This window comes from Lepisosteus oculatus, chromosome 9 (assembly GCF_040954835.1).
Source record: "Lepisosteus oculatus isolate fLepOcu1 chromosome 9, fLepOcu1.hap2, whole genome shotgun sequence".
In the NCBI taxonomy this organism is placed as follows: domain Eukaryota; kingdom Metazoa; phylum Chordata; class Actinopteri; order Semionotiformes; family Lepisosteidae; genus Lepisosteus; species Lepisosteus oculatus.
Genome location: NC_090704.1, coordinates 11,221,170 through 11,231,488, shown reverse-complemented (window position 1 = coordinate 11,231,488; position 10,319 = coordinate 11,221,170). Strand labels below are relative to the sequence as shown.

General features: G+C 37.2%; 2 protein-coding genes across 8 annotated transcripts in view; one reads left to right on the top strand and one right to left on the bottom strand.

Annotated features, from left to right (window-relative positions):
• Positions 1 to 87: 87 nt before the first annotated feature.
• On the bottom strand, positions 88 to 8,988 carry ddx59 (DEAD (Asp-Glu-Ala-Asp) box polypeptide 59). The gene is made up of 9 exons (XM_006634953.3): positions 8,645 to 8,988; positions 6,349 to 6,545; positions 4,662 to 5,502; positions 3,494 to 3,676; positions 3,277 to 3,366; positions 2,924 to 3,175; positions 2,037 to 2,189; positions 1,453 to 1,581; positions 88 to 1,138 (listed from the first exon to the last, which is right to left on the bottom strand). Exons 3-9 carry the CDS (start codon positions 5,493 to 5,495, stop codon positions 875 to 877), a joined length of 1,905 nt encoding a protein of 634 aa, XP_006635016.2. The 5' UTR covers positions 5,496 to 5,502; positions 6,349 to 6,545; positions 8,645 to 8,988; the 3' UTR covers positions 88 to 874.
• The window catches only part of camsap2a (calmodulin regulated spectrin-associated protein family, member 2a), a 52,227-nt gene continuing 49,259 nt past the window's right edge, over positions 7,352 to 10,319 (top strand). For all 7 annotated transcript variants that reach the window (XM_015355578.2, XM_015355579.2, XM_015355575.2 and 4 more), the window contains exon 1: positions 7,352 to 8,026. In XM_015355578.2, the coding sequence (XP_015211064.2) occupies positions 7,888 to 8,026 (139 nt within the window). In that variant the 5' untranslated portion in view covers positions 7,352 to 7,887. The remainder of the gene's footprint in view (positions 8,027 to 10,319) is intronic.

Genomic DNA, 10,319 nt, shown 5'->3' with positions numbered 1-10,319 from the left:
TAAGACGACGATAAATAAAGAATATGACTGAAACAATTGCAAATTACTCTACAGTTTACAGCATTAATTAAATCACACATCAACAAATGTCTCTTAAATTACTGTGCATTTTTTATTCGCAAAAGTAAAATTATTACCGTTAACGTTAAATTATTTTAACCAGAAGACACCGAAGGGTGGAATCATTATAAAAACTTGACAACTTGTAACAAAACTGCATAAAAATGTAATAATCTCTTTCCACATTGTCATTTGTATTTCGAGGGTACCTTTTTTGACGGTTGCTTTATCCACTATCCGCCAGAGGTCACTTTTGTTCCATAAGTATTTCCACATTATTTTAGTCAATGCAGTAATACTAGTCTTCTGCTAGATGGCATGATTCTCAGCGTTTGTGCAAAAATATTCTATTCGGCTTCAGGCATTTAGGAAAACGTACAGTAGCAACTATATCGTTTTTAAGATTATAAACAAGAGAACAGTACAAAACACTAACTCTTACTCTCAGTACCGTCTTAGCTATAAAAATATCATCAGGTGTAGCGTCATTCGATGAATGAATGTCACCAACACCATAAAAAGCAGTTCTTAAACTCATGCTCCAAATACACAGGATATATAGGAAATAGATCATTTGAAGGAATAACATATTATCAATGCTTGTTTCAGGAAAAAGTGTTTTGTTCCTTTCAAGGACAGTTGACAAACTAGTACTTTGTATCTCAATCCTGTTGTCCACCCACTAATCCTGCTGAAGAATTCCAGATACCTTTCTTGTGCAAAAGCAAAGAATTATATGTTAAATTATGTGGGTCCACAACCATTTTATTATTGTTCATGTCTGGCAAAAATGCATCATTGAAAGATCTTTCAGTTATCTCTTAGCAGTGCGTCTGTCATGTCTTCTGATAATGTCGATCAGGTTATCCTTTGTGACAATGGTTTCTTCACCCTGCTTTTTTCTCTGATTCTGCTTCTTCCGCTGCTCATGAAGGTGTGGCGAATTGAGGAGTTGTGCAGGGAGCAGGGAGCCCGTTGGCTTCACTCTATTCACCAAATCAAGGAACAGTCGCTTGTTGTTATTGTTCACAAAAGTAATGGCAGTTCCTCTGTGACCCAATCTTCCTGCTCGCCCCACCTTAAAAGAGAAATCCACTTGTAAAATAATATATTCCAAAACTAAGGTGCACTTGTGAGTGTCCTACCTCTTAAAGGCCTGGGGATTTGCTAAAGAAATGCATGGATGTTGAAGATGAGAGACATAATGTTGTTCTACAACCACAAGCAGTATGGCAAAAAAATATAATACTCTGATCAATCATCTAGTGCTAATCAAAATTGATCATTCTTTATTAGTTGACAGGTATAGTAATGTGCGTATTAAAATTCCTGAACCCGGTGAACACTTGCAGCATGACAAAAAAAACATTAAATTAATTTACAGTCTGTTACCTGATGAACATATTCATCCATACTGGAAGGCATGTCGAAATTTACCACCAGCTTGACATTAACAAGGTCAAGTCCTCTGCCCAGTACTCCAGTGCTGACCACCACTTCATAATCTCCCTGAAGCAAGCCCTGTTTGAAGTATGCAAAAAAAAAGTCAAGATCCATATCACTATATTGCATAGAGTAAATGAGATCCCCACAGTTAGTAAAGATTATCTACAGTAAAAGATTACTACAGTAATCTTCAGGAAGATGTGTTGAAGCGGGAGACAAATATGATGGAAAACACACAACACACATTTTTAACTTTATGCCTCTGAGACAGTGCGAGACACTTTGGGCCTCTGAGAATGAATCTACTATGTTCCAGTATGTTTTTGGACCATGGGAGTAAACTGGAGCACCCAGAGGAACCCATGCTGAACATACAGGGCTGGAACCCAGGGCCACAGCTCCATGAGGCAGCAATGCCCACTACACTCATTTCCACCACATTTCATTCACAAAAGTCCACAGGCATCTGACATAATTGGATCCCTGTGGAAAATAAATCTTCACTGTAGACATCTAAAACTGGTACTCACCTGTAAAATACTGTTCCTCTCGCACTGGGGTTTGTCAGAATGAATCGACACTGTATTCAGAGCTAAAACCTTATGCACTGCTTCACACAGCAGGTCTGCTCCAAGTTTGCAGTCCACAAACACCAGCACTGGAGGCAGGTACAGCTTCCTGTCCTGTGGTTTAAAGAATCCATCATGTCACTCAATGCCTTAAGGGATTTTAAAAATCCATATTTTGTCCACAAATATACACTTTGTACAATTCAGCTTATGTTTAAAGGTAAAACATTTATTTGTTTGGTTGTTTAAAATATGTTGTACATATGACATGAATTAAAAAAAGAAGACATTTAATCTAGGAATTTTAGTATCAACAGGTACAGTATTACTTACCGTGTATAATGTAGTCAAAAACACAGTGATTAGCTAAAGAATTTGTGTCTTATAATGCTTATTTTAATAGCTAATTTCCTGCACCACTGTCACAGTGTATGTACTATTTTTTAGCTCTTGGATAAGCTCCATGGAGAAGTTTTACTGAGTTGCTGGTCCCACCCATTTCCTTTTGAGGGGGAGAAATCTCACATCTGCTAAATATGGTCTAGTGCATTTTCCTTCTGACCAGCAGGATTTTCCACTTTGTGAACTGCATGCTCCACATTATGAACAAAGAATCACATTAATAAATAACTACCATATATAAAATATTCATACAAGACATTTTCACTTAAACAAAAAAAATTATAAGGGAAATGCAGGATTTAAAATTATTACAACCTCTAACGTTTTGTTTCTTTAAAATTCATTTTGACCATTTTACATATTGTAAATGAAGGGAAGCTGTAAAGATGTTAACTGTCAAACAACAAGAGCTCACCCGGTTAACAGTAAAAGAAATGGAAACGTACATTCAGAATTTCAAATAATTTCTTTTTCTTTGAAGGTTCTTCCACCCATAAGACTATCTGCCGGACATTGGAGCACGGCTGGTTTTTATCTCCAATGGTTATTCGGACTGGATTCTGTGTAAGTTGGTTAGCTAGCTGCTCTATTCCAGCTGGAATTGTGGCAGACACTAACAGAGTTTGATGGTCTTCGGGGACCTGTTCTAAGACATCCAGGACTTGCTGCTGGAACCCCATTTTTAACATGGTATCAGCCTGGTTGAAAAAAAAAAAAAGATCAAATAATAGATTAACTTTTCAAGCTTCAACATTCTGGCAGCTAGTTCAATTCCTGTCATCAGCCATCGTGTACTTACTTCGTCAACAACTACAATCTTTATTCCACTGAGCTGGACTGCCTTTTGTTTCATAATCTCTAAGAGTCTCCCTGGAGTGGCAATTATAATCTACGGGATAACAAAACAGCCACAAGTTTATTTCAATTCAGGAAAAACAAGCTGACAAAGAAAGGCAACAGAGAATTCACTGGAAAACTGCAATCCTTGGGAAATCTTTCACACCCAAACCCCTTACCTTGATATTCTGCTTGAGCCTATGGAGCTGAGAAGGCAGAGGCATGCCTCCAACTAGCAGTGCTGTTCTCATGTTGGGTAAACCCATCACAAGCTCTTTAGCCTGGTTCTCGATCTGTATCGCCAACTCTCTGGTAGGCGTTAGGATGAGAGCTTTTGGACCATATTCAGAGGATGCTTGTCTCTGGAAAGACACATTAAAAGCATCACTCAAGATAAAAATTCATATTTTATATCATACTTGTAATATACCTTATGTTGAATAAAAGCCATGGACACATTTATTCCCAGGTAGAATAAAAAAAACATATTCCACAGTAAAACTAATCAAGAGACACATTAATGCAAACTTTTACTGTGCATACTTTTTACTTCATAATATACTGTAGTTCTAATTTCTGAATTTAGTACAGCCACAGGCAAATATAGATCAGAGCTTTTGAATTAGTTCAAACTGCATCAAGGGAGCAGGAGAGAGGAACCAATTGCAATTCAGTAGGTTGGCTTAACTACAGATAGAAAAATATAACAGTTATGAAGAAGGAGTGTAAAGATATTAAATGCTAAGCATTTCAAGTGTTACACTAAACCCATAGAGTATTGCATGTAAGTTTTGTAAAATTACATCTTTGCAAACAAATGTAATTTTCTGATCAACATATATTACAAGTAACATAAAGCACATTCATGTGTAGTCATTAGAATTTCTTTGTGAAGAACAAAATTAAATTATGAAACTTACTACGGAATACCTAAATGCAAAACCACATGCTGTTGTCAATAACTGACAAAACAGACACAATGCGGTGCAAATTTTATTCCCTGCCTCCTACTTTGAACTTCTTTATAAACCAACTACTATTATCCTAGTCACTTTCTGATCAAAAGGCCAAATGCAATAATAAAAAATTGTAATTCTGAGACTGTAACTGCTATATCTGCTTTAATGGTTAATTATTTTTGTGTTGAAAAGTTCACAACGAAAACTTGAAATACAAACGAGCTCCATGTGTTGAACACTTTGGTGTGCAATAAGAGTATTTTCAAACATCCACCATGAAAGATAAAAGGCAACATAGTTCAGAGAGCAAACCTAGTAATTACTCAGGGAGCTCTGGAGTTAATCAGCAACCCCACCCCTTCCTACACGCAAGTGAACTCCAATTTACCTCCCCCAGCGCGCGTACAAGAACTGGAAGCAGGAAGGCGGCTGTTTTTCCAGAGCCTGTGTCAGCAGTAGCTATTGCATCTCGACCTGCCAATCCAACAGGAACCATTTGCATCTGAACAGGGGTTGGCACTTCATACCCTGCCTTCTTCAGATTACTACTGAGGACTGGAGGGAAGCTGCACTGTTCAAACTCTATAACAGGCCTACAGACCCCCTGTCCCTGCACCACGATGCCCAGTTCTTGCTTCAGTCTCATGACTTGCTCCTCCGTCAGACTTGAAATAAAAGCATCTTCCTTGTAAGAGCAAATCTCCCCTTCGCCATCGTCCCCATCATCCACACATGTCGAAAATAAAGCCTTTTCCTCTTCAGGTTTATTGTCGCAACCCACATCTGTCCCAGGTTCCACCCCCATCTGGTCCAGATGTTCCGCTTTGCACTGCAAACTGCATACGTCATTATCAGTTGTGTCACAGATATACTCTCCATATCGACCACATACAACACAAACTGGTTCCCCAGGTTCTGGCCATCTTTGGCTGTGTCTGAAAGACTTCACAGGCTCTTCTTCCTCTTGCTCAGCTTGGTGTTCAGTCCTTGGTGCTGTGTCTTTCTTGCTTTTCTCCTCTGGGTTTTCCACATTACTTTGATCCTGCTTATCAGAGTATGTGAGAGCCGGGGCACAAGGCGTGATTCCCTGAAAAGGGATCGGAGAGTCCAGCATCTCATTCCCAGCATCATGTGCTTCTTCAGGACTCGTTTTACATTTCTTTGGGGCTTGACAAGAGCTCTCTGGTGGCCTTTTCACCTTAAGAGATCTTGGAACAAACATTTTACCTCTGAAACAATAAAGAATACATTGTCAACATTTCGTTAGGATCACACTAATAATAATTAACAACGTGTAATCAGAACAGGGGAGATACAAATCATCATACATCACAAAAAAAATTGCCAACTATCTTCAGAAACACTACACTGCTGGCACAGAACACGTGAAAGTATTGGGTTATTTATTCAAATCATTCTGTATCATCTTAGGTGCAAAACCGGTAGAAGGATGTCGAGTTGAAACTCTCCCTAAACGGATAATAATCTTAAATGGTCTTTGTAGCTTCTTTCAGAAAAATGTGTTGAAAGTAGTGAATCTGACCCCCCCAAAAAAAAACTGAAATGTAAAATGAAAGCATATCCGATGTCCAGTTATCAACACCACTATCAGCAACATATTTCACACTGGGGACTTTTAAAATTAATAAACAAACCGTTTGAAAAAGAAATATCCCTCTTTCGAGAAAATTGATAATGTCTTTAAAACATTTTCTAGAATTTGTAATGCGTTACTGCTTCAAACAGTATCTCACATTACAAGATATAATTGACATCCGATCTAACTGACTAAACCGAACACTAATAAACAAGGAAGTAGAAAATGAATCATATAATTCAAACAGATCTGCATATTTTTCAGTTATGTCTCGCATTACAAAGTCTCTGCCTATCTATATCATATTTTTAAAAGGATTATTACATTATGAAGAAAGCTATCGCAGACATGTCTGTTCATAAATTATTTTTTCTCTCAGAAATGCGTTTTTTTAAACCTCGAATCTCAATTCTAGGCAAACAACTGCGTCTTGCCTATTCAACCCTACATAAAAATAAAACTGTAGTAATGTACTTACGTTATAATGCATACCACAGTACAGAAAATTCATTTCGCTTTATAGCGATGTGCTACTTCACTTCCAAGCAAAGATGTCTCGTATTCTTGACGTCCAGGCGCGTTGTGTTGTGGGTACGGTAGTTCCTATGGCTTGTGTCGCTGATGGATGCAGTATTTTATTTTTCTGCAAACAGCCATGTGCAAATATTGGATTGTCTATGGAAAAAAAGTTAACATGTTGCTGTTTTTTCCGTTTTTTCTTTGACGTAATCACGTTTCTACAATGTTAATGTCGTATATTTTATTTATAAGGGCGCAGGGTTTAGGATGTATTTGCTTGTAGACCAATAAACATTTGTTAACGGCGTCCTTTAAAACTAAACATTTTCGACTTTTTTCACAATAAAAATGTTTGCTCTAAAACTCTGAAATACTTCAGTTATTCTTCAACGAGAATAGTTCAAAATATTTTGCATTTTGGATGCTTTCAACAACAATAGTAATAATAACAATAATATTTATAATAATAATAATAATAATAATAATAATAATAATAATAATAAGGCTTTACATTAGTGCACAATAGTAATTTTATTATCGTTGGTGGTGTTGGTGTTGATCCGTTTTTTTTTCTGCACTAAATCTACTCATTTCTGGAATCAGTGTGGTAGAAAAACATGCTGAAGCAACAATTTCCTCTTAGCCAAAAACATTATTGTCTTCGTGAGTCTACCGGCGTGTAAAAGAACTGTTTCCAAAACACAGCCGGTAAACTTTATCTAACATCTAACATTAAAAAATGTTAGATGCGGGCAATAAAGAAGGCAGTGTGTATCACAACAGTCGGAAGCCTCGCACAGGCGTTTCACAGTATTTGACAGATCGTTATTCTCCAGTTCAAATACTCTTCGGGTTTTCACACCCACTATGGATTTTCACAGGAGCAGACATTGCGCCCAACCTAGCACGAAGCGGAGAGAAATAACCACCCTCTGTCGGTGGCTGGGCGGACCGCGCAGGCGCACTGGGCGCGCTCCCTAATAGAGACAGTGCGGCAGGAAAACCGCAGCAAGCAGGGGAAGACAGATTGAATAGGAAAAGAGGATACGTAAAAAGCCAAAGGGAAAAAAAAACATGGAAATGAAAGAGAAATGTCTGTGCTGACGAAGTGCATCGCGTGTAGGATGGGAACCTGATTTCCCTAACCCGACCATTTTTTCCAGATTTTTTGCGAATTTTCCTTAAATCTCAACAATCCAGAGGGCAATGCCAGAGAAGGGATGAAAATTACAAGGATATACTGCTGCTGCCTTGGTTCGCTCACCGGATCGTCTACGCAAAATCAGATGGAGATATAACCGAAGAATCCATTTATACAGCTACATAGGCCTAAACATTTGATTTTCTGTTGTTTGGATAGGAGGGAAGTAACTGGAATTTAAAAAGCAAACGAAGTCAAATTTGGTGCATTAAATTCCATTGGAAGGATGTCATCCACGTCCATTGCTTGATAGTTATCGGTTTCGGAAGACGGGTATCGACGCTTCAAGGTGTTAGTATGGGTGATGTAGCTGACAGCAAGGAGATTAAAAAGACTTTTATTGTTCCAGCCATAAAAGCGTTTGATCATTACGATTTTACCAGAGCTAAAATAGCTTGTAGTCTGACATGGCTGGTCGCCAAAGCCTTTGGGACAGGTAGGTGGCGTCTTTTCTTCATTTAATTTAGACGTGTTGGAGAATGCAACACGGAATTATATGTGACATTAATTTCAAGCTTTTTCATCACTACCGATGCTAATCCATTTATGGTTAATAAGGCTTATTTTTTAAATAAATCAAACTACAAAGGGTTGTCAACAAGTTTTCATTTCGCTCGTTTCAAAGTTGCAACATTTTAATATTTTTATTTCAATTTGAATACTTTAAATCAATTGGAAATAATACGGTTATTCTGGTAATTTATAGCATACAAAACATTCCATAGTTAATTCTGTAATCGCGCTGCGGAGGTACTCAACGTACCAACATTGTAGCGTATTTTCACACACCCTGTGTGTTTTAAGAGATATACGTGATAACTCATAACTGTGATAACTGTTGCGTTTTGGTCTTCCATAGCCGGCCGACCAGCCGGTCAACCAAAAAAGGACGATTGTCTTGACATGAGCACTATTCCAAAAGGTTCACCTTAATCTTAACACGCCATGGAGACCTTCGAGAAATGAAAACGAATAGTTGTCACTATGGCAAATACGTTGCACAGATACATTTTAACACTGCACTAAAATTAGGCTACTTTCCTGCCTTGCTTACCTTATAATTATGAGGAATTAGCTATCTTACTTAGGGTTACCATCAAGTTGGTTTAGCTCTCTGTTGTATAGAGGGAGCCCCTCTGATGTTGACAGGAAAATAAATGGTTATTAAGGGTACAACTCTTTCTGAAAGAATAACGGAAACTGGTTTGTGCGTACACTTAAAATACAAATCTCAGCGTTTCTTTACGGAGGTAACATCCATAAAGCAGAGTCATTCTTAATCTGCGACGATGCTGCCATCGAAAATGTCAGGGAAGGATCCTCTGATCTTCGTTTCCAAGGTGGACCAGGGAAATGTAGCGTTGAGCGTTTGAATTCAAATACGTTTCTATAAATAGGGTCACGTTGTAGCTGGAAAGTCGATTTTCAAGGGATTCATCCGCAAAGAAATCCTGAATCAGAGCGTGATTCATTATTAGAGTCCGGTCACTTTTTCCACTTTTCAACTTCAAGGTCAGTTTTATCTCAATTGTGTCTACCCCTCGTTCCGTGTGCAACCCCTCCCAGTCAGACGTACACAGTTATCACAATTATTTCAAATTGTCACTGGTATTAACAATTCAGTCCTCTGCAGGAAAAACAAATTAAGTTTCAAATCATCCTGCCGAGATTGCGTGTTTTTTCAGTGGGGTACTGTAACATTCTTTATGCAGTTTGTCGTGAAATAAATTTAGAAATTTAAAAATAATTTAAGACTTTTTTTATTTGAAAACATTGCTTACCCTTTTATGTTTAAATACTATTTGACTTAAATATTACAGTGTGAGATGCTTATATTGTTACAAATTCCTAATTGTTTATACTTGGAGAAAAAAATATTTTTCTTTACTTTCCCAGATATAAAAGGTTGTTTTCTTACACCCATTATTGTCTAGGAAAGAGCAGGATAGATCAAAACAACAGGTTATTACTGATATGTTGGATGAGGCATTATGGAGTAGGATCAGCCAAATGAATTGATTAAAAATACAGTAAATGCTTTTTTATAGACACTTTTCTTTAAAAAAACATTTGAACTGAGTTTTAATGCAAAATGTCTCAGTGGAATGTTGAGGAATACATCTGATGTATTTTGTGTTCCAATTTTAATGTTGCTTGAGTATTGCACAGTGACACACATTGAATGAGACAGTTACAAAGCAGTATCTTAATGCATGCGGTAAATACATTTAAATGATTTGATCATCAGGTATTTCTCTCATTTTATCATTTTAAGTAAATTAGCTTATTTATAGGAGTTCAGAAACTTTAAAAAGAGGCACTACTTGGTTGATATGTTTATAGTTTTCTTTTATTGAATGTCTGATTGGGGTATGTCATTAGTTTGTCTATATTGGACTATAAGACTTTTGTCTTTCTTGAATATACAATATTCAAGAAATATAAGTGTTTTATCCCACTAATATTGTAATTTTACATTTTACGATCTCCATAAAAACAGAATAACTAAACAGTACTTCTTATGTTCTCTGAAGCTGTGGTCCGCATATTCCCCATAATTATGTAGGGGTAACAGTCTTCAAATGTCTCATCAATTTTGATCTTATTGAACCATAAGGTGAGATTGAGCAATTTACAAGTCCAGAACGAAGCATTCTAATATTTGAATGTCTTTCACAAGATCACAAGATAAAAGTGATCTTTAGATTTACCACACCATTAAACCTGCA

Excerpts from the sequence above, each read along its gene's own strand:
- ddx59 (XM_006634953.3), bottom strand. The coding sequence starts at position 5,495 with ATGTTTGTTCCAAGATCTCTTAAGGTGAAAAGGCCACCAGAGAGCTCT. Across the intron at positions 3,176-3,276 it reads AGATTGTAGTTGTTGACGAA|GCTGATACCATGTTAAAAAT; the intron begins GTAAGTACACGA and ends TTTTTCAACCAG. Across the intron at positions 2,190-2,923 it reads AATTATTTGAAATTCTGAAT|GACAGGAAGCTGTACCTGCC; the intron begins GTACGTTTCCAT and ends TTTAAACCACAG.